Source organism: Ambystoma mexicanum, chromosome 13, assembly GCF_040938575.1.
Source record: "Ambystoma mexicanum isolate Mex_15411 chromosome 13, UKY_AmexF1_1, whole genome shotgun sequence".
In the NCBI taxonomy this organism is placed as follows: Eukaryota; Metazoa; Chordata; class Amphibia; order Caudata; family Ambystomatidae; genus Ambystoma; species Ambystoma mexicanum.
The window spans coordinates 795,832,519-795,857,209 of NC_090938.1; the positions used below are offsets into that span (position 1 = coordinate 795,832,519).

Here is a 24,691-nt window from a genome sequence, read left to right on the forward strand (position 1 = left end):
TAGACCAATCTGACATTAGCACCAGAATGACTAGGAAGATGATGCCTACTGAGGACTCTGCTGCCTATATTCAAGACATTAAAGAAAGTTGGCGTTTGGAAACTAAAGACCAATGGGATAAAAATACTCCAGTGTTTTATCATATTTTATGTCAGGGCCTACCTGAAGAAGTGCAGAGACAGTTCAAAAAGATTGTGGGGATTGTAATGAGAACATGGCCAGAGATACAATTAACTATTGACCATCACTGTATGTTAAAGCAGGAGAAGAAACAAAGGAAAAAAAGAGGAAAGGTAAAAGGAAGAGGCAACAATGGTGCAGAAGAAATTATCCAAAGTGGCGGTAGAAGGGGCGCTATTGATAAATACAGAAGATGAGAATAATGGACAGGGAGCTGTCATACCACAGCAGGGCATGGGTGTTTTTTTGCAGGAAGAGGGAAGAGTCGTTTTTACCCCAGAGGAGGGAAAGGATTTGTTCACAGTGGGAGAGGATTTGGGCTTGGTGGAAGATAGCCAGGCTTCGGAGGACGTGGGTGCACTGGAGCAGTATGTTCGACATGTGGGTAAGTAGGACACATTTCACGAGTGTGTAGAAGTAGAGAAGCAAAGCAGTATGGGCCCAGAGGGTGGTGGCATATCCAGCGCCATATGGTGCACCAAAGCAAGACTATGGGTATTATGACTACACACAGTATTCACCAGATCAGACACAAGCACAGCAGGTGCAGCAACCCCAAGGGCCACAGATACAGCCACAGATAGCGCCAAAACAACCACAGCAGACATTGACACAGCACCCACAGAACGCAGTGCAATCTCAACAAGCAGTGACAGTGGGATACAAACATTTTGCCACAGACACCCCAGATGGGAGGAGTGACCGCGGTTGGGGGGAACCCTTTTACAGGGACAGGACTGAAAAGGTATCCCCGATAGGACAGCCCACAGAATAGCTGGATGTGCCCTATCCTATCAGTAACCACAGACACTGAACAGGAACAGAGGGTGGAGGTATCTACAGGTGACCAGAATCTTTCTTTCTTAGTTGGCATTGGGGTAAAACAAATCATGTGGCAGTAGGAAAGCAGACAGTAGCTATCCCATTCCTTATTTCAGGAACACACCTGTTAACATTTTGGAAGAGATCTTCTGGCCAAACTCAATATGTCAGTATCATTCACAGAGGATGGCATAATATGCTCTACACCAGGCATACATTTCCAGACAGCAAAGGAATATGTACAAGCCTTTCATGGGCATAAAATACAGAGTGGAGTACCAGTGGATTCAGAAGTATTTTTCTATGGAGTACAAGTAATGTTAGCATTGCTTCCCCGCATTGAGGGACAGTTATTGAGACTACCCACAGACTTGTATTCAGAACACAGATACCTACATATGTAACTGACAGGGAACTGGTTACAATTGAGCGAGGGATGGCTGTAGTGAGGGAGGATAGAGTGATTTTACACGGCACTGATAAGGAAGGGGTAAGTTGGCGCACAGTAATAGCACTTGACGCATCACACAGGCTGACCTAGTTGACAGATGGTGAGTTGTTTGACTACAGTAAGTCTGATGATGAGGTATTTTTGAGATAAATGTACCATGTCAATTTAGAATAGAGTATGCAGAGGTGCCACAACAAATAATTCTAGCTAAACAAGTGCCATCATTTATGGAAGAAGATTTGGCAAGGGTACCCGGCACATTATGGACGACCAGTCCATATGATGTGAGGTTGTTAAAAGGGATTGGAGCAGTAAAAATAAAATTTAAAAAGGGGCAATTTTACCTTGAGTGAAACAGTTGAAATGTCCAAAGAAGCAGATGAGTGTATTTATAAAACAATAAATCCACTTATGAGTGATAGTGCCATCAGAATCTAACTGTAACACTGCTGTATACATAGTGAAAAAACCTCAGGGAGGGTCGTGGAGATTTATTTAGTTTACATTTATAAAGTGCACAAAACTCTCGGGCATCACGGGTTAGCAAGATTAGCAAGATTGCGTGACACACTGCCTAAGGACTGCCTTCATTACACGTGCGCAGACAGATGCCCAAAGCACTGCGGCTGTGTAGGAAATGAGTTACATGACTATTTGATCTCCATGGCTAAATATCCCTCTCTTTTATTTCCTTACAGGAAAAGGAAAGGCAGGGAGGTATCGCTAAAGGCACAGAAAAAGATGAACTAGAACTGAATACTACTACAGTTGTCAACTTGTTGCTGTGGGTCAACATAGCCAATTTAACCCTGCCCGACTACCAGCATCCCAAGGGAGAAGAGAACAAAAACAAACCCAGGACAAGAGCCCAAGTGCATGCTGAGAAAGAAGATTAAAGGAATAAGGAACTTGAGAATAGAGGAGATATAAATCACGTTGCACCACTTGAGGAACACTGACGCTGAACTATCACTGGAACAGTAAGAAAGGAGTTGATTCTGAGGACTTTTTGAATATATCACCAGCACAGCATTAAAGACTATTTTTCGCAATAGCATACACCTATAACTGACTATGTTTTCTACTTTTCTCCCTTTACATTTTTATTGGGATTATTTGTTTATCTTCCACATTTTTATGTTTGCATCAGCCCTATTTTTATATTTTTATATTTTTCAATGAGCCACATAATAGTGAAAGTGGTACGAACAAAAAAAAATCAATCAATCAAATCTTTCATTATTGTTATTATAGTTGGTTGCAAATGCTTTGAAAAAGGTATATATAGCTCGCCTCACTCACCATTGAAAAATAATAACCTACTATTGCCCGGTACTAAGTAAACTGTACAAATGTTTTTGTATCCTTATGTTCCTGATATCTTCATAATACCCTGATCAATACGCCGCAGGACACATCTACCAATGACTGTCATTATGGCTATTGCGGTCCTTCTGTTTTCATTTCTCGTTTGTTATTTTTATTTCTTATTTTATCTCACACTGCATTTGACTGATTATGATAAAATACATGTGTCCCTATGGCATACTGTTGGTGAAGAACTTAAAAAAAACAAGCAGATTTCCAGTTAGAGCAGGAAATGGTAAGACGCCCAGTTGGAGGCACTATGGGCTAGGAGAAGTATTGCAGAAGATGAATATTGCATGAAAAAGGATTTTGACAATTCCATAAATATTGAACAAAACTCATGGAATGGGTCAATGGAGAAGGTGGGGAGAGAGAGATCAAGGGAAAGCTGCTTTGTTTGCTCACTTATCCCCTATGCCATGACAGCCTCTCGAGTATTTATACCTCAAGAAGTACCTGAGTCCAGAGCACACTGCTTGGCACATCTGGCAGTATGCCAGACCAGAGGACAATTTCAGGGAGAATCGGCCATGATGAAGTATCTCACAGGATCAGAATTCCCATACGTAGACAACTATGTAAAAGAGACACACATGATGGAGGGTATAGAAATGAAAAGTAAGGTGCTCAAGTACATACTATTAGGCCCAAAAAGAGGGGATGTCGAAGGAGTGGATCACCAAATATTAAGGTGTACAGATGCCCAGTTTAATTTGATACCTCATTGCGCCGATAGACCACAATTGCAAATAAAAGGGAAAGTATATTCCTAGGGAAGATGGATTGATGGAATAATGGGATGCACAGTAGAGGCAATATGGACTGCGCCAATAGAAGTGATAAAAAACGCAGGCAGAGTGTGCCGTGAGGAATGGAAAGAAACTTCAAAATCATTAACATGGGTGGAAGATGAAGCAGGACCACTACCCATAGTCAAACTACAAGCACCAACATTATGCTTTAGAAATAATGATTCAGTAAACCTTGGTGACAATGGAGGTTGCAAACGCATTATGGATTTGCCTGGTATGAAAGTTGGCACAGCTGTACTAATGGACCATTACTGGGCTTGCGGTATGAGAGCTTATATGCAGCTTCCACCCAACTGGGGTGGCATATGCACAATAGTGCTACTAAATGCACCAGCATTAGTAATACCACAAAGTGAGGTTGACATTGGGACTTCACTTTCAATGGCACACAACAGAAAGAAAAGATCCCTAGGCCTAAAATGCACAAAAAGAACAATTTTTCCAAGGAGGCCAGTGCTGCATTCGATGAAATACCAGAGTCATAAGTTGCTTGGTAAAACAACAACATTCTTCACATCCTTTCCAATGCCTGGCCTGCAAGCAGCAGGTAATGCACATTCGATCCAGATAACTTATTAATGCCACAATAAACACCTTCAATGCCATCAAGGAGGAGTTAAGAGCGGTAAGATTGATGACCCTACAGAACAGGTATGTTCTGGACCTCCTCACAGCCATGGAGGGAGGAGTGTGCGCAAAGATAGGGTCAAGTGACATGATGAGGAGAATGGGACCTTGACAGAGACTATATACTGCTTGAAAGAGCTGCACGATAAAATGGAGGAGGAAGTGGATGACATTGAGGATGAAAGCTTGTTCAGTTATTTATTCTCCTGGATGCCTACCTGGCTTAAAGATGCATTCAAATTTCTCTTGGCAATTTTGATACTGGTTCTAATGGCGTTTCGCATCTTGAGAATAGCAATAAGCCAATGTAAAAAGACTGGCAAGAAGCACTCCAAATGACAATCATGGTTAATGTGGCTGACACCGTACATCAGTACACCCAAACTGATGACAAAGTTTACTGACCCATGTACCCATTGGGTCAGCCAGCTAAACAACCTGGAGCATTGTTTACATGCCCAAAAGATACCCATAACTACAATGGGCACTGGATGAAATGTGACGAGAATGGCGAGTGTTGGCTTATGACATGCAGTACAGCAGAATACATAGCACAAGGAGGTATCTTGAGGAGGGGTCACCAGAGTATGGCTTCCCAAGGATGGCTACAATAGGATGACAATAAAATGAAGGAGTGGTTGATGACTCAACCAGAGGGGGGAATGAAGTGGGGCAGTTAATGACTAGAGAGCATGTTCAGGCTCTGCCCTCCTGCCTTCCTCAGAAGAAAAACAATGATAAGATATGAAAGGACACATTTGAAACTGCACTTTAAATTATCCTGGAAATGCAGCTGGCACAAAGAATAGTCAGTTTTGCGCCACACAAGTAGGGAACAAATTAGGGCATTAGCTTGCACAATTAGTGTGTTTTAAAATAGAATAGATTAGGTGACAGGAAGGCGTGTACACAAGATAGGGACTCATTACACAAGAAGGGCAGAACATTGTAGGCAGATAAGGGTGCTGCTACCCATAGGAAGGAAAATCATGTGACAGGTATGCACCAGGAAATTGATAGATAGCAAAGCAAATGTGTGTGCAGAGGAAAGAAAACGTGACAAGCATTTAAAATTGAACCAGCACAGCATAGAAGGAAGCTCTGTAGCTTTAAGAGAGGCCCCCAGCTAAGCATGCTATTTGAACAAATACATTTAATTCAGGAAAATGCTGCGATAGCTGGATGGTAGCTGCCTCAAAGGAATGACAGAGCCCAAGACAAAGGAATGACAAAGCCCAAGACACCGTAGGGGAGGTTTACATAACGGAACAAGATACCATTGTGAGCATTCACCTATTAAGGTAAATCAAGTTACGACAACACAGCAGACTATTTGAAGTCCATGGGACAAACCGAACAAACTCAGGAAATTTCCTAAGTGGCAGACAGATTAATGTCTCATCGATCGGCTAGGCGTGACAGAGAAACGCGGATGCAGCTAAAAAGACAAATAATTGGATTCCAAGATGGCCGCCAACACCAGGTAGATGTGTGTCGACGGCGCTCCAGAACCTCCAACTCACTTAAGCGGTTCCACCACCCCTTATGAGCTGAGGAACTCAGGAAAACAGCGTCCGGCGCCCTCCCGCACCCTCGACCACCCATAGCTGCCATTTCACCCAGCAGGAGAAGGGGAAAATACTGCGGCGCGCGCCAGAGGCCCGTGGGCGAAGAGAGATGCTTCAGTCTTCCTGGGCAGAGCAGGAGAGGGGGCGCTCCAGGTGTGATGAGATTGCAGCCCCGTCCCGTCCTCACGCCAGGGTGCGACGCGGCTGCCTGAGCCTGGGAGGAGGAGGAGACCCCGAGAAAGGAGGTACCTTCGGGACACGCCGGAGGACCTGATATCGGCCCGGCGGCAGAGCTTCGGATGGGGGGGCCGCGCAAGTCCTTTAGAGCGGTGGCGAGCTCCGGGCAGTGACCCCGCCTGTGAAGTGGAGTACAGCCCCGGGCGGCGAGTGGGTACTACCAGAGCAGTGCGGTAAGCGGCGAGGGGAGCGGGGCCTGGGCGACATTTGCGCCGGGCTGCGGGGCTGGCGTCGGTGCCCCGCGCGGCCTCACGGAGCTATTGCCCTACTACACGCAACCCCGACAGGCCCCAAGGCAACGTCAAGCACTGTAAGGCTGGGGACTCAGGCCTGGTCGGGAACAGCGAGGCAAGGAATTCAGAACTGGGTGGGGGTCACCCCCTGGGAAGGCACGGGCAGGACTGGGGGGGACCCCCGACCCCCGACCTTCGAGCTACAAATATGGTGGCTAAAAACAAGGGAAAGGCCAATAAGGGCGGCCAGTCGCAACCGGATGCCTCAGGCCCCATCATGGCCCTCTGGGCAAGCAAGGACGCAACCGAGGAACGCAGGGCCACACAGGGGGGAAGTACGGAGCAGGAGCACGGCGAGATCCTGGAAGCATCCGCTCAGATCTCACGCCAGGACCTGCACAGGGAGCTGCTTTCATTCCAAGCATCTTTGGGGAAAACCTTTCAAGAGCAATTTCGATTAATGAGATCTGACATCAACCAAGCGCTGGCCGTACTCAAGCAGGAAGTGGGTCAACTGGGGGAGAGAACAGGCAAAGTTGAAAAAGGCCTGCAGGAGATAGGCAGAGAGACCACGGAGAACAGTGAAGCTATCGAGAGACTCGACAAGGCGACGCAGAACCTGGAAATACGAATGGAAGACATGGAAAACAGGTCTCAGCGGATCAACATCAGGTTGAAGCTCCTGCCGGAGACGGTGCAAGATAGGGACCTGAAGGAAACGGTTAAAGGAATTTTCGCAGAGCTATTGGGCGAGTCCTCACCTGATCGGATCGAACTGGACAGGGTTCACAGAGTGGGTTCCCTCAATAGGAACCCGAAGTCTAGGCCGCGAGACGTGTTAGCGGCGTTTACAAGATATGCTCAAAAAGAGGCAGTACTCAAGGCCGCTAGACAAAAAGAGCCGATATCCTTTAACGACCAGCGTATTGAGCTGTACCAGGATCTCGCCAGCTGTACCTTGCCCAAGAGGCGACAATGGAGCCCCCTCACCCTGAAGCTTAAAGAAAAGGGGATTAGATACAAGTGGACCTTCCCGTTTGGACTTGTCTTCGATTGGGCTGGTTCTCAGAAGCGGATAACCACGATGCAGGAAGGTGCGGACCTACTTCAACTTGAACCGGACCAAGAACTGGTTGGGGAATCGAGGATGGCGGGCCCGAGCGGCTCCTCAGAGGCGAGGAGTGGTGCCCGAGCCAGGCCATGGGAATGGTCGCTGGTCGGAGAGGGGAAAAGGAGACGGCCCGTGCGGCGGAGGTCCCCCGGGAAGGGAACTGATGCGGAGCCAGCGGCGGGGGAGTGAGTTGGACCAGAGGAGAACTAATCGGGTACTTGAATAATTTCAGGAGGTGGTGGACACAAAGGCAGTTTTGTATACAAGGACGGGAAAGGGTGCTAAGAGCAAACATCATGGGATCACCAACGGCGAGGAAGCCTGGGGGGGGAGGGACGCGGGCGGACCAAGTTTTAAGGTCATTAGGGGTTGGGAGGGGGGCGGGGAAAAGGAGGGGAATGGGGGGAGGGATCCTCAGGTGCTGCACGAGGGGCGAACTAGAAGTGACCCACGCACCTGGGTAACAGACATGGGGCAAATGAGTGAGAGTGGGGAGCTGTTGGAGGGTCTTCAGTGGCGGGGACAAGTGTCTAACTACAATTCAAGTGGGTAACGCATAATGTTAGGGGCCTAAATACCCCGCTGAAAAGGAAAAAGCTGGAGCAATTTACAAAGCGGGGAAAACCAGACTTTCTGGGATTACAAGAAACACATCTGCTTCGCAAGGACCAGAGTCGCTTAAGGTTGAGAGGGTTTCATCAGGTGTTTCAGGCGTCTGGTCCTACGAAATCGGGGGGGGGTGGCGCTGGCCATCAGGGGCATGGTGAACGTCTGCTTGGAAGACACCCTAAGGGACAAGGAGGGTAGGTTTGTTGTGGTAAAAGGCACAATTGCGGAAGAATCGTACACAAGAGGGGTGATTTATGCGCCCAACACAGGGAAAGACCCCTTCCTCTGCGATCTCATGGGGAAAATAGGTGGCTGGGCAAGAGGACAGATAATCATAATGGGGGACCTGAATATAGCTTGGAACAAGATTAAAGACAGGTCAGGAGGGACTAAAAGCAATGGGGGAGGGGCGGTAGCCTCAGCGGAACTCCAGGACAAAGTGGAGAGCATAGGGCTGAGGGACGTCTGGAGGGAATTGAAGGGGGACGAGGAGGGCTACACATTCCTTTCTGAAGTTCATGGGACCCAGTCCAGAATTGATTACATCTGGATCTCGGCCAATCTGGTGGGTAAGGTCAGAGAGATGGAGGTTGGGCCCATGGGAATAGCAGACCATAAAATATTGTCGATGCAGCTGGAACTGGGAAAGAGGAGGAGGGAGCTGTGGGGCTGGAAATACCCGGAACACCTGCTGAGGGACCCTGTGGTAAGAGAGGAGATAGAGGGCAAGATGAGAGAGTTCTTCGATAACAACAAGAGAGGGGACACACGGGAAGATACAAGATGGGACGCATTTAAGGCCACACTGAGGGGGAAATTATAGCAGCTAAGGCACAGAGACAGAAACAGCTACAGTCCTTGGAGTCCCGGCTGGAAGCGGAAGTTGAGGAAGCGAGAGGTAGGGTAGCGGTGAACCCCAGCAGGCTTAACCAGAAGGACTACAGGAGGGCAATAGGACAATTGGGGATCCTTAGGACCAAAAAAGCAGAGGGGGCCATGCTTTTTGTGAGGCAAAAACTATATGCAAGAGGGAATAAGGCAGACGCCCTGCTAGCTCGCCTCCTTCGGGGGGCTGCCTCTAGAAACACAATCACGGCTCTAAACTCAGATAGGGGGCAAAGGGTTACCCGAATAGAAGATATCCAAGAGGCCATGGCCGATTTTTACGAGACCTTATATGCTTCACAGCACCCCTGCGGCCTAGCTCAAGAGAAATTCCTGGAAAGGGTTAACCTACGTAAAATTGAGGGGGACGCCCAGATTGGTCTACAACAAAGGATAATGGAGGAGGAGGTGAGGGCGGTTATTTGGAAGCTGCCCGCGGGTAAGGCTCCCCGCCCCGATGGGTACACTGCGTCCTTTTATAAGACCTATGCGGGAGTGCTGGTTCCACACCTGACCTACCTTTTCAATTCTTTTTTAGATAGTGGGCAAATCACCCCGTCTATGAAAGAAGCGAAGATCTCTCTGATTCTGAAGGAGGGCAAGGACCCCCTTGAAAGATCCTCCTATAGGCCAATAGCGCTCATTAACGTAGATGCAAAGATCTACACTAAGATCCTGGCGAATAGGCTCGAGGGGCTCCTCCCAGATTTGATCCATCAGGATCAGGTGGGATTCGTAAAGCGGAGGCAGAAAGCAGATAACATCAGAAGGGTGGCCCACCTGGTGGAAAAGGCAGAAAAGACTCGCACACTGGCAGTACTTCTGTCCCTAGACGCTGAAAAAGCGTTCGACCGGGTGGTGTGGTCCTTCCTCTTCAAAACCATGGAAAAGATGGGGTTAGGAGGCGCTTACTTACAGATGGTCAAGGCGAACTATGAGGGCCCGTGAGCGATGGTGGTGGTAAATGGGCTTTTAACTAGACCATTACTACTCCAAAGAGGTAAAAAACAGGGATGTCCCCTATCACCCCTGCTATATGCAATTTACCTGGAGCCCCTCCTGCAGGCAATTCGGGAATCTGAAGGAATACAGGGAATACCGTTTGGGGGCAGGCATCACAAGGTGGCGGCCTTCGCAGACGACATGTTGCTCGCCCTGACCAATCCCATAGAGTCGAGTACGCAAGCCAGGTTACTACTAGAAGACTTTGGGGAAGCATCGGACTATGCATTAACATGCACAAGTCTGAATTGATGGACCTGACATTGGCAAGGGAAGAGAGGGAGGAGCTAAAGGGGACGATGCCCTTTGCCTGGCGACCGGGGGGAATTACGTACCTGGCGGTGAGAATCACTCCGGCTCTACGCAGATGGTACGCAGCAAACTACCCCCCACTCCTGCAAAGAATTAAGAAAGATCTCCGGCAGAACTTGCGGATCTCCTGGTTGGGGAGACTAGAGGCACTTAAAATGGTTACCCTGCCGAGGCTGCTCTACCTCTTCCAAGCTATCCCTCAAGCAGTCCGAGCTAGCTTCTTCAAGGAGCTCCAGGTAATAACAAACGAGTTCATATGGGAGGGAAAAAGGGCAAGGGTGAGTAGGATGCAACTTATGGCCCCGAGAAAAGGGGACTAGCTCTTACCAACTTCCGTCAATACTACAAAGCAGCCCAACTCAGGGTGATTAGGGAATGGCTGCGGGAGGGGGAAGGAAAACACTGGGTTCAGATGGATAGAGCGGTCACGCGACACGAACTGGGGGAGGTTCTGTGGCTACCCAGACAGCACCGTGCGGGCCATATGTACCTTAGCTCGATCACCAAACTAGTTGCAGATAACTGGGACAGACTGGTCCAACGGAAGGAAATTACAACCTTCCCGTCCCCTTTTACCCCCATCTTCAATAATAAAAACTTTACCCTGGGGTTGGAAAGACGGGCATTCCGGAACTGGCGGGAGGGAGGATGCCGTTGGATGCGGGACATGTTTATAGGAGGGGAGATCAGTTCCTTTGTAGATTGTAAAAAGGATTTCGCACTGGGGGAAGGTGAACGTCTGAGATACTCACAGCTTCGACACTGGCTTCTATACCCCATAAATAAGGAGGCGGCCAATAGATCACTGACCCTTTTTGAAAAATTCCTGATAACCAATGACGGCTCGAAAGGCCTTATCTCACAGCTTTATCGGATCTTGGATGAGGCTACCCCGAGGCCGCAATGGGCATACATGGGAAGGTGGGAAAAAATTCTGGGCAGGGAAATAGAGAAGACAGAGTGGGAAAATCTATGGAGGAAGATCCCCAAACTAGCGAGAGCCTCACAAACCCGGGAGGCCTGGTATAAGATATTATATGGGTGGCACTATACCCCAGCTCGGCTACGCAGGATCTACCCGGACTCATCGGGAACTTGCTGGAGGGGATGTGGCCAGGAGGGCACTGCAGAACATATTTGGTGGCGATGCCCAAAAATAGTCCCGTTCTGGGGAGACATCAAGCAGGCGATGGAACAAGTGTTTGGGGCCGAGGGAGGCATACCCCCAGAATGGTCACTATTAGGCTTGAGGCCAGCAGAAGGGCTGGCGGGTTCGAGGGGCAGGGAAAGAGCGAGGGTGATGCTCACTCTGGCAGCAATGACGATCATAGCCCAGAGATGGAAGAGTTCGATCATACCAATGTTTCAAGACTGGCTGCGTAAAGTCTGGGAGATAGTAGCGATGGAATGGGCCTCCTATGCAATGAACAATACAATACAAACATTTTGGGCGAGTGGGGCGAGGTCCTTTCCTTTCTCAGAGACGATTTCAGGATCGGGTGGCGCCCGCAACGTCTAAGACTTCTGGATCTGGAATAACCCTGACTAGACACTTTGTGGTGACAGGGAGCTACGGAGACTTTGGAACAGCACCTGGGGGAGGGGGGAGGGGGGAGGGGGGAGTTATGGGGATTGTTAATGTTGAAAAATTCAATAAAGAGAATTAAAAAAAAAGACAAATAATTGCTGCTACGAAATCTTAACATGGTAGAAGTAGCATGACTCACAAGATAGTTATTCATAAATGTGTCAAGAACAGAATTGCGCAGTTATTGTTGCAAGACAGCGGAGGGCCGTAATTACTGGAAGTGGGCAAGGAGGAGGTCCTTGAAACTCAGAGACATCATGGTGGAGATAACATGGGCTGTTTTATTTAAGAACAAATGTGATACGCTCTTCCTCTCTTCCCATCTACATAAACATGTCATCATGCCACCAGTTCACAGCGAGTGTGACCGCATGTTAACCGATAATCATATGTCATTTTCACCACAGAAGTAATTTAGAGCTTACCAATAATATTCAAGCATGATGAGGTTGTACATTTTGTTTTTGGGATGTTTTATGGGTGGGACCTTAGATAGAGAGTTACCCAATCAGTAGGGTGGGAGATATAGATACTATGGAGGTCATTACAACCTTGGTGCTAAGTGCACCAACTTTACCACCATGGTGTAAACTATGTTTACACCATGGTGGATGGCGGATTTACCGCCCCATTCCAAGGTGAGTGGGGCGGTAAATCCCCATTTCCCATTTTCCCTTCCCCATTCCCATTTTTGCCCCATAGGGCATAATGGGAGTGGGGAAGGCGCTAATTACGCCGCCATAAATTACGGCAGCGTAATTAGTACCATGGCGGGTTAGCGCCATGGACTTTAACGCCTGCCAAAAGCAGTCGTTAAAGTGGGAATCCGGCGTTAAGGGTTAACGCCGTCGTTAACCCTTAACGCCGGGGTTGTAATGAGGGCCATATGTAGCTTAGCATGTAGGACCAATGAGCAGTAGAGATAGGTTTTCATAGCTCAGTGATCATGATGACATCAGAGTGACACACCAGCATTATATAAACTGTGTTTTCTGCTCAAAACGGTGAGGAATTTGAGAGAGAGAGAGAGAGATTTGCTGTTGATCATCTGTCATCCCTAGCTTGCATTCTTCAAATTAAGCTGGGTTACCTTGCATTTGGCATACCACAATCCACTATGTTTTTTCTCTTTATTGGCAAATACCAGCCAGAGGGCTATATTGTTTTGGACCTCTGTTTTCACGTGTGGATTCAAATAAAAGGGGCAGGTCACGTGTGCTCATTAGAGCACACATGGAGCGCAGACCAGAGGCAGAGCCTCACAAGTCTCTGTTTGCTGGGGAGCTCACTGTGTTCCTACTAAGGGGCCACATACCACACTGGGCTCTTGCCAGGGCTCCCATGAGCCTCCATGTGTGCTTAGCGGAAATGGTTTCCAGAGGTGCTAATTTTGCCACAGTCTCCTTCACATAACACATTCATCCCAGAATGCGTCTGGAGGGTACTCGTAATCTGTCCTCCATGTTCGTCAGTTATTTTTAGGGTGAAGCTGGTTAGCCCAAGGGCAAGTTCACCCACAGAAAGTGTTTTCACAAAACAATTCTGAAAATGGCTTGCAGTGGCCAGGGAAGGTCAGGCTGTGTAGGGCACTTTGCTCATGTGGTTGCCCTCCTTATATTCTCCCGTGACCTTACTGGCAGTGTAGAGCTTGCTGCTGGCTGGTTGTGCTGCCCCTCATTCTCAGTTTACAACACTAGGAACCTGATTTAGAACAAGGGCCCACGCACCTCCTCCATTGGCACCCAATGATGCCCTCAGGCAATCAGAATTGGCAGCTAAACCCCTTACAGGTCCCATGATTGGCCAAAGCAGAGAGCAAGGCTCTGTACCTCCAGGTGATCTCCCACCCACCGGTAAAGGAGGCACCAAACAACAAACACAGCTACACCAGCTGCAGCACATCTCTGACCTTCACACACAACAGCTAACAAATCCCATTCAGGACACAGCACATGCCCGCCTCTTCCGCCCACCACTCCCACGCACTCCCTCATTGCTACAAAGCCACGCTCAGGGGGACAGTTGTGCACTTTACAAGTGGCAGTTAACATGAGGAAGCAAGATGTCAGAGTTAAACTGAGCAACACAACCAATTTAGCAGTACCCAGTATGTGTCCTTGTTTAGTTTGGGTAGTGGGTGGCACTTGCACCACCTATAAGCCAAAACTATTGCATTAGAGTACAGATACGGAGAAATGTCATATGAGGAGGGACACACAGTCAGATAGGCTAAACCACACGGAGAGCCCTGAAATTAGACCCCACTTTTGCATGGATACAACCCAAGACCACTACTTCATTACAACCACCCCCGCCCCATGGTGGCCCAACAAAGTCACATTAGTTGTTGTTGGCGTAGCCCTGGTCCTCAAATAGAGTTTTGTATCTGTCTGTTTGCACAGAGGCGTAGAGCGGGTCTGCATTCCGTGACACCCCCCGGGCGATTCTCTTCTTCTTCCAAGTATCCTTTATGGAGGGTTCAGTCTCTGATGCTCCCACCACCATGGTCACTACATCAGCGTAGTGGATGCCAGCACTGGCGGCCTGCTGGGCTGCTGCTGGGTTGGTGACCTTCAGGTTGGCATAGCACATCTTCTGCAAAGAGAAAAAAAAGAGAACCTGATCAGTGGAGTAAGCAGGGCATTCAGGTGGGCCTCTTTCCCTCTAATCGCTGAGGGGCGAGTTAGCCACTCACACACTTACATTAACATGCTGCCCATCTTAAACATTAAAGAGAAAATGGGATTTTGCTATACTAAGGAACAGCATTGCGGGACAGTAGGACGAAGCAGTAATGGCATCATCAATGTCTCCACAGCAAATGGCTGAAAAGTAAGGCATGCCTCCAAGAATAATAGCTGTGAGAGTATAAGAAAACAGAATGATGATATATACATCCGGTCTTTCATGTTCGTCTACTCAGTGGGTCTCATTACAAGTGAGGCGGAATGAGTTAATGGGGGCAGGCCCGTTAACACCATTCCGCCTCATTACGAGGTCCCCTCGCGGGGCCCGGTAAGGACGCCTGGTAAAACCAGGCGTCGTTGCCGGGTCCCGCGAGGGGAAGAGGGAGCTAACAACGGGCCGTTGTAATCGGCCCGTTGTTAGCTCCCTTTCCCATTCCCATTGAGCCCTAAGGGGGCTCAGATGGGAATGGGGAAGGTCCGGGCCCAGGTTCCCAGAGGGAGGAATTACCGGGCCCTCCGAACTCCGAATGGCCCGGTAATTCCCCATTCTGGGAACCCGGTAAAGGAGCCCGGTTTGGCTACTGCCAAACTCGTAATGAGGCCCAGTGTCTTTGTTAGTGCCCCGGTGCCCGTGGGCTACCGGCGCTCTATGAATAAATAAATAGAAATAAATAAATAAATACAAAGTTATCTCGTCCATCAATGCACTCATAAGGGGACATTCTGTTGTGGTTTGGAAATTGGCTGTGGTTGACTAACATTGCCGCATTTGTTCGTCGTGTGAGGTGTAATTTGACAATGTTGTCCACATACGTAGGTGCTCAATTTTTGTAAAGTTCAAGATCATTTTCCTCCATATACACGAGCGTGAAGCATGGTATTTCAGAAAACAAGGCCGTTCTGCACGCATTGGACCACACGCCATAATAGAATTAAGACTGCATATGCGTGCCCCATCCTATGTATTTCCAATAAGAGAGTTCATTAGAATTTCTTCACAAGAATTCACTCATTATAGCAGGAGGGAAACTTAACCTAAAACACAATAATGAGTTATATCAGAAGTACTTTTTTAAACACAATCTAACAGCATTCCAGCAGAATAAAGGGAAAGAGGTCAATAGGTTGAAATCAACATATTTGGGCGGTGGTATTATTAAGGAATATCTAAGAAATGGATCCTGGTTAAAGCAGGAACTCTGAAGACTTCAGAGCATAGCCCCACTAGCCCCAGAACAAGCAAATATAACTGACCACTCTAAAGTGGGGTCAACAGTGACTCAAAGATATCAACATGTAGATTAGTCTACGGTGTAGGATATCATTCCCTTTATGAGTCTATTCTCAGTGTTCCAAAATCACATTTCAAATAAATGACTCACATAACAAGCTCATGTGCCTGCCACCCAAAACAAATAAAAACAAAACATATGTGTAAAAATAGTAATCAATTCACCACTCTTACACAATATTATCTACAATGTAGAATACATATAGAGGAGCATGGATGACTACCTCCAATGAAGATACATAGGCGAAATCACATATATGATATTGCTCCAACATATTTCTGTGCAACCAACTTAATTAAGACATTCATCAGGGAAGAATACTTTGATTTAGATGTACAGCGTTGGTGTCAGGTCTACATGTATGGGCAGAACATTCACATTGTTAATATTTCATGCAATAATGCCTTGAATATGTTATTATATCACTTGTTGTATGAGAATTGTAAGGCATCTCTGCATTTATGGGTGTCTGTTTGACAACTTGAATGTTCCTTTTCAAAAAAAGATCATTAACTATTGGATAATCAAGGAGCCCTCTTCTTATTTCTCTAATTAGCCACGTGATTGTTGTATGTTGTGGGTAATTCCTACCACGGGCAATCATTACATTCTCACTGTGCACCCTCCTCTCAGAAGTCCATGGTCCAGATAGATTCTCTAATTTATTTTGCGGTTAATTCCTTTAGTTGTTCAACACCATTGTAGATGGTATATTTCAGACAATCATTTGGCGGTTTTTCATTTAACGCTGGCACTAAGGGGTTTCAGGGATTAAGAACACCAAACCATGGACTTCTGAGAGGAGGTGTTCACCTATGGGTTTGGTGTTTTGTTTGGCAGATAGATGGAATGCGCAAAGGTTGATATGTGAATCGGTTATGTTCAATGTGATTTTGAAACAATAAGAATGGACTCATATGAAAGGATATCCTACACGGCAGACGTATGTTGATACATGTGACTTTGGATTAACCCCACTTTAAGGTTGTCAGTTATAAAGCAGGATAACTCCATGTTTTTGGTATGTTTCCACACATCAAAAGCTCTCCAATTGGGCAAAAGCATACACTGCGAGTGCGGAATATTCCTGCAATTTCAATACCGTGAAATCGCTAGAAAACGAACTCCATGTTTGTGATATGGTTCCACACATAGAAAACTCTCCAATCTACAGAAGACAAACTCCATGTTCTATTTTAGGTCAAGAGAGTATTGTGAAAGAAGATGGTTGTATCTGTAACTGAGTTTTTCTGTTAATGGTTGAAGTATTTGCAATATTTCAAACATAGCATTGTATCCCTTTCGCTGGGAGTGGATATCACATTTTCTTCATCTTTCCTAACAATATCACATAAAAAATATGGCAGGTTCAATTTACTCTCCGTTTCCCTTCAAACTCCCGCGACGTTGTTGTGATGCAAACTTTTGAGGATTCTAGTTTCATTGTTTCTCTCCAGCTATCATGAATATATTGCTTTGAATAAATTCCACTAGGAAGCTTTGTTAAAAGTACAGCAAATACCCAATGTAAATGTTTCCCTTTTTCTTTGCTATGGATTAATTCTCCTGGAAGATGACTCTGCCTGCAATAGATACAGAAGTCCTCTGTAACTCTATGAACACTGCTCATGGAGTTTATGTGGCTAACAGTGGCTAATAAAAGCGCACGCTATTTGCAAATGCAGTGAATGTATGATATCTATGAAAGGAGTCCTCTTATGACTGAGTGAATGACCGACATAAGTATATCACAACCTCTGTCTTCTCACAGTTTTCATCAGAACAGTGAATGACCCACTTACCATCTACAATTTCTTCGCCTTCGTTTGAAAACAATACTTTCAATACTTGATAGGGGACACACACATTTACGAAAATAAAATAAGTTGCTCCTAACTGTTAATGTTTAACATTCTGCCTATTTTCAAGTCAATAAAATGTCCCGTCTATCTTATTTTCAACATTTTTGCTGCAAGTGTTGTTCTTGCTACAGTTGCCATTCATGTTGGGAGCTGCTGTCAAGTCCTTAAACAGGAAGTGACATCATAGGAGGTGTGGCAGTGCACTCTGCAGATACATTAGAGCAGCAATGGCAGAAGATTGCATTTTACATCACTTTAAACAATCACGTTTACTTACCTAATTATTTATTTATTTATTTATTTATTTATTTATGTATGTACTGGACATTCGTAAGGCGCTTATACAGCAAGACAGTGTTTCAAAGCGCCTCAAGGCATAAGGGAAGGAAACAAGGGAGAATAATAAAAGATGGAAATAACTATGAATAAATAGAAAGAAACAGCGGTCCTACTAGGCCTTGTGTCATTCGGAGTGTGCAAATGCAGTGACAAGAAAAAGGAAAAAAGGGAGGGTGGGGTCAGGGTAAGTGCAATTAGGGGCCCCTATGGGAGGAAGTGCCAGAGGTGCCCATTAGGGAGGCAGCAGGTAAGTGCGTGGGCGGAGACATCCCAGCAGAAGAGGGAGGTCAACTGCCCGACAGGTAAGCGCAGGGCGGAAGCGAAACCACCTGAGAGGCGGGTGTGGGCTCAGTTGGGAGTCCAGGGCGGTGCTAGGGGCGATTCGGCAGAAGGCCAGACCCTATTTGACTCTTAAGGGACCAGGCCACCAATCTCAGTGACAGCAGGGATGGTTAGCACGGGAGGGCGAGGGGCAAGGAGGAGAAGAGAAAGGTCTTGAGTTGTTTGCGGAACTTCAGGTGGTCTGGTTCAAGATACAGAGAAAGAGGCAGACTGATCCATTGGAGGGGGCGAGCTTAGGAGAGGGATCTGCCACCAGCTCTCCGCTTGGAGAACCATTTGATCAGCAGAGAGTTGGAGCCAGAAGACAAGACTGAAGGGATCTGGAACGAGAGTATTTGGTAAAAGAGAGTTGCAGGTAGCGTGGACCCAGGCAATAGACAGCCTTGTGGATAATGCAGAGGGTCTTGAATTTAATCCTGGCAACAACCAGGAGAGTGTAGAGATTTTAGATCTGTAGAGATATGGTCCCTGGGCTTGAGGCCAAGGATATGTCTTGCAGCCCTATTCTGGATTAGTTACAGAGGATGGAGTGAAGAAAGAGGCAGGTTGAGGAAGAGGCTGTTACAGTAGTCTAGCCTGGAGAGGACCAGAGCTCTAGAGACATTGAGCTTCTGGGAGAACGCGAGGAAAGGAAGAATGCCTCTAAGGAGGTGAAGTTGAAAGCGGGCCTTCTTGGCAATGTCCAAAATGTGAGGAGTAAAGGAGAGAGAGGAGTTGAAGATGACCCTGAGGTTTCTGGCCTCAGTGGAAGGAGAGGGAGGTGAGCCCATAGAGGATGGCCAGAATGCAAGATGCAAACCGGGAGCAGGTGTCCTGATAAGCAGGATCTTGGTTTTAATGGTATTAAGGCAGAGATAATTGGAGGTACACCAAGACTGAACAGCAGACAGGCAGTCAAGGGTGATAGAGGAGGAAGAGGGGAACCTGAAGAAGAGCTGTGTGTCATCTGCATAACACTGGAAATGAGGAGAGAAGGCAGAGATCAGGTGAGCAAGGGATGCCAGGTAGATGTTGAAAAGCCAAGGCGAGAGGATAGAGCCCTGGGGAACACCACATGGGGAAAGAGTGATGGAGGAGGAGAAGGAGCCTAGTAGCACCTGGGAAGATCTATCAATGAAGAAGTAGGTCAACCAGTCCAGTGCACCGTCTGAGATACCAAGTGTATCTTGGAGCCGCTTTATGAGGATAGAATGGTTGACCGTGTCAAAGGCAGAAGAGAGATCACGGAGAATGAGAACAGCGGGAGAGTTGGAGTCAAGATTTGCAAGCAATTCTTCATGGGTGTTCAGGAGAGCGGTTTCTATGCCTCTTGATGCTCAAATACTATTACTCGATTTCCAATAGTAGAAGTAGGGCCGGAAGGAGTAGAGCAAATGTTAGCAGAAGTAATAGTACTGCTACCAACAGTAACAGCACTGAAACAAGTACTGCTTCCAGCAGTAAGAGTAGTACTGCTCGCAGCATCAGAAGTAGGTCTGCTACAGACAGTAGTGAAACGAGTGCTACTAGTGGTACTATTACTGTGAGTACTATTGGCAATAGTATTACTACTACATGGAGTAATACCAGTTGTAATCCTGATGCTGCTACACACACTACCACTGGAAGTAGCAGTAAAGTGTAAGCACGTTTCGAGTGACAGCCCTGCATATTGTGAGTGATACTCTTGCCTGTAAAAGGGAGAAGTAAAGAATAGGGCAGCGAGGAGAGGCTAGTAAGGAGTAGAAAGGATATGATATTAAGGAGAAAATAGGAACGTAAACAGGAGAGATTACTAACATGTGTTTGTAAGGAGGCGTTAGTACAGAGATGTTAATAAGAAGAAGTTAGAAAGGATGTCGAGATGAGGAGAAGCTGATAAAGATGAGTTAGTAATGAGACGTGATTGAGAAGAAATTAGTAAGAAGTAAGAAATTAGATGATAGTAAGGATAAGATCGGGAGGAGAAATGGGTAAGAAGTTAGAAATTAGATGATAGTAAGGATAAGATAGGGGTGAGAAATGAGTATTGGGTTAGAAATCAGATGCTAGTAAGGATAAGATCGGGATGAGAAATGAGTAAGGAGTTAGACATTAGATGCTAGTAAGGATAAGATTGGGAGGAGAAATGAGTAAGGAGTTAGACATTAGATGCTAGTAAGGATAAGATTGGGAGGAGAAATGAGTAAGGAGTTAGACATTAGATGCTAGTAAGGATAAGATAGGGAGGAGAGATGAGTAAGGAGTTAGACATTAGATGCTAGTAAGGATAAGATTGGGAGGAGAAATGAGTAAGGAGTTAGAAATTAGATGCTAGTAAGGATAAGATAGGGAGGAGAGATGAGTAAGGAGTTAGACATTAGATGCAAGTAAGGATAAGATTGGGAGGAGAAATGAGTAAGGAGTTGTCTGCAAGGGTACATAAGCAAGTAGAAGTTACAAAGCTGAAGCTGGGAAGGATATACTTATAAGCTGAATTATGTAAGACTATTGTAATAAGGCGAACATTAAGGAGGGAAATTAGGAAGGTGATGTTTGGAGGAGAAGTTATGACTAGGAGTACAGGAGTTACTTCTCTTTACCAATGTCCCTCTTCTGTTTCTTGTTTTTAGACATCCTGCTGCCATCTAGTGGTGAGACTGAAAACTGTATCAACCAGAGTGCACAATCGATTGTGCTCCTTCTGCAAGCCCCTGTCCCGCACCAGACGCAGAAGCCCACCCTCCTGTCACACAAGTTCAGTGGCAGAGCCAGCTGCTGGCGTGGGAGGGCAGAAGGGAGTACTCTGCTTTGTCACTCAGCCGGGCGGGGTTATAGGGGCAGGCGTGGGGATGAAAGGGGCTCCACAATAAGGGCCTGTCAAATCTATCATTAACAGGCAGCAGCAATACAGTGTATTCTTGCCCTGTCCACATGAATATACCCCCATGACTTAACTGCTGGGCTCAGCCTTTAGAGGGGTCACAGCTCCCAATAATTAGCACCTCTTTGTAAAACTAAATGGCCTCTGAATTGAGTGGAACTATGGGTCTGATGAGCTAAAGGAAGGTGAACTAGTTGTTCAGCCTCCTGGTCTCCGAGGAATGGTACGGGTCGTTAGTGCAGTGGGTTAATGCACCTACTGCAGCGATCTATGTGTAGCCTGCAGGCCACACATCCAGTTCTTGGTGAGCTACTGCTACAGGATTGCTTGCTATGCCGGGACCTGTAGTCACCTCTCATCAGCTCGAGAAGGCGCCCTGTTCGATTCCTGGCACAAGTTACTTATCAACACTCACCCCTAGGCTTCACTTTTTTGCTTCAATTGTTTCAGGAAAGTTGGCAGCAGAGAAGCAGTTTTTTTTATTAGGGGTCCTCCGCCAACTGTCTCCTTCCTCGGAAAATGTTGAGGCTGGCTCTAGTTCTACAGGAGAGCCTTCCATCGCCTGACTCACACTCTAACCTCAAAGGCCTGCTTTTGGAGGATCTTGCTTGAACCCAAGGGAGGTGAAGGGAAATGTACTGCTTCAGGGGGTGCTTTCGGGTCCTTCGAAACCCAAAGCAGCCACAGGGACCTCGACATTTGCTTTCGGTAAACTCTGCTCTGTGGCTGCCAGGTACAGGGGCGCAGCTGCCCCTTGTACCATCCCACTGCATCAGTGTAGCATCTCCTGTGTGCATTAGACAGGAGCCGACTGCAGTAACATCCTTCCACAACAGCTGCAAGCTATATTTTTTTATTAAAATGATTTAGTTTGTTAAAAAAAACTTTACATTGTAAAATATGTTCCATTGAATAAATAAAGGATTTCCTTTAAGTTCAAATTTCCTCTACAGCTTCTAATTCAATACAGGTATTCAAATGTCTACAAGTTTTTAGTTTCTCTATCATTCAACATTACTAAGTCCCAAAACTAAATATCTCTAAAGGTGAGTAATTTGTCATTTGCGAGGATGGATTTATTTATTTATTTATTTATTTATTTATTTATTTATTTGTTTGTTTGTTTGTTTGTTTGTTTGTTTGTTTGGATGTATAAAGCAATGTATGCCCATTGTTCCTTACAGCCCATTTGTCTCGACTCTTGTGGACGGCATATCTTCCCTGCCTCTCCCTCCTTACAGCCCATTTGTCTCGACTCTTGTGGACGGCATATCTTCCCTGCCTCTCCCTAACTGTGGGACACTCCATGGTCAGATGGAAGAGGGATTCCGTATGAAGCCCTGTGCAAGCGGAAATTGTTGATTATGTACAAGATATTCACGGGTTGGGAGAACATTCAGTCTTAATTTTAGGAGTATATCTCTCGTGCGCCAAGCTGGAAATACATTTAAATATCGCGGCATTTGGTTAATAGCTCTCACTTCTATCCTGGAGTGTGTGTCCAATTTGTTCTGTGATTTTTTTCTTAGTGTCAAAATGCAATCATTTCGTTGGATTTTTCACTTAACTTTCTGTGGCCGATTCAGGCGCATCTGTCTATTCACTTCTGCGTTCCCCAGTAATTGTCTGCAGTATCTTTTCCAAGCATGAATTAGCGTCGAGAGTGTCGGGTTTGGCTTGTCACGCAGAATGTTAATTGGCGGAATATTGCCATCTACCACTGTTTTCCTGTCATGACAATGGATTGCAGGGATTGCAGAGCAAGCTCGGATCTGATTCTTGGGTGACAATGGATTCCAGGGATTGCAGAGCAAGCTCGGATCTGATTCTTGGATGGCAATGGATTGCAGGGATTGCAGAGCAAGCTCGGATCTGATTCTTGGATGGCAATGGATTGCAGGGATTGCAGAGCAAGCTCGGATCTGATTCTTGGATGGCAATGGATTCCAGGGATTGCAGAGCAAGCTCAAGCTCGGATCTGATTCTTGGGTGACAATGGATTCCAGGGATTGCAGAGCAAGCTCGGATCTGATTCTTGGATGGCAATGGATTCCAGGGATTGCAGAGCAAGCTCAAGCTCGGATCTGATTCTTGGATGACAATGGATTCCAGGGATTGCAGAGCAAGCTCGATCTGATTGTTGGATGACAATGGATTGCAGGGATTGCAGAGCAAGCTCAAGCTCGGATCTGATTCTTGGATGACAATGGATTGCAGAGATTGCAGAACAAGCTCGGATCTGATTCTTGGATGACAATGGATTGCAGGGATTGCAGAGCAAGCTCGGATCTGATTCTTGGATGACAATGGATTGCAGGGATTGCAGAGCAAGCTCGGATCTGATTCTTGGATGACAATGGATTCCAGGGATTGCAGAGCAAGCTCGATCTGATTCTTGGATGACAATGGATTCCAGGGATTGCAGAGCAAGCTCGATCTGATTCTTGGATGACAATGGATTGCAGGGATTGCAGAACAAGCTCGGATCTGATTCTTGGATGACAATGGATTGCAGGGATTGCAGAGCAAGCTCGGATCTGATTCTTGGATGACAATGGATTCCAGGGATTGCAGAGCAAGCTCAAGCTCGGATCTGATTCTTGGATGACAATGGATACGCAGGGATTGCAGAGCAAGCTCGGATCTGATTCTTGGATGACAATGGATTGCAGGGATTGCAGAGCAAGCTCAAGCTCGGATCTGATTCTTGGATGACAATGGATTCCAGGGATTGCAGAGCAAGCTCAAGCTCGGATCTGATTCTTGGATGACAATGGATTCCAAGGATTGTAGAGCAAGCTCGATCTGATTCTTGGATGACAATGGATTCCAGGGATTGCAGAGCAAGCTCAAGCTCGGATCTGATTCTTGGATGACAATGGATTCCAGGGATTGCAGAGCAAGCTCGATCTGATTCTTGGATGACAATGGATTCCAGGGATTGCAGAGCAAGCTCAAGCTCGGATCTGATTCTTGGATGACAATGGATCGCAGGGATTGCAGAGCAAGCTCGATCTGATTCTTGGATGACAATGGATTCCAGGGATTGCAGAGCAAGCTCAAGCTCGGATCTGATTCTTGGATGACAATGGATTCCAGGGATTGCAGAGCAAGCTCAAGCTCGGATCTGATTCTTGGATGACAATGGATTCCAAGGATTGTAGAGCAAGCTCGATCTGATTCTTGGATGACAATGGATTCCAGGGATTGCAGAGCAAGCTCAAGCTCGGATCTGATTCTTGGATGACAATGGATTCCAGGGATTGCAGAGCAAGCTCGGATCAGATTCTTGGATGACAATGGATTCCAGGGATTGCAGAGCAAGCTCGGATCAGATTCTTGGATGACAATGGATTCCAAGGATTGCAGAGCAAGCTCGGATCTGATTCTTGGATGACAATGGATTTCAGGGATTGCAGAACAAGCTCGGATCTGATTCTTGGATGACAATGGATTCCAGGGATTGCAGAGCAAGCTCGGATCTGATTCTTGGATGACAATGGATTGCAGGGATTGCAGTGC

The 24,691-nt window shown here is 46.6% G+C and overlaps 1 protein-coding gene across 1 annotated transcript in view; it reads right to left on the reverse strand.

The window, feature by feature from the left end:
• Positions 1 to 2,518: 2,518 nt before the first annotated feature.
• Positions 2,519 to 24,691, reverse strand: part of SIT1 (signaling threshold regulating transmembrane adaptor 1) — a 79,167-nt gene continuing 56,994 nt past the window's right edge. Inside the window, exon 6 of the mRNA XM_069635194.1 lies at positions 2,519 to 14,400. Coding sequence (XP_069491295.1) covers positions 14,146 to 14,400 — 255 coding nt within the window. The 3' untranslated portion in view covers positions 2,519 to 14,145. The remainder of the gene's footprint in view (positions 14,401 to 24,691) is intronic.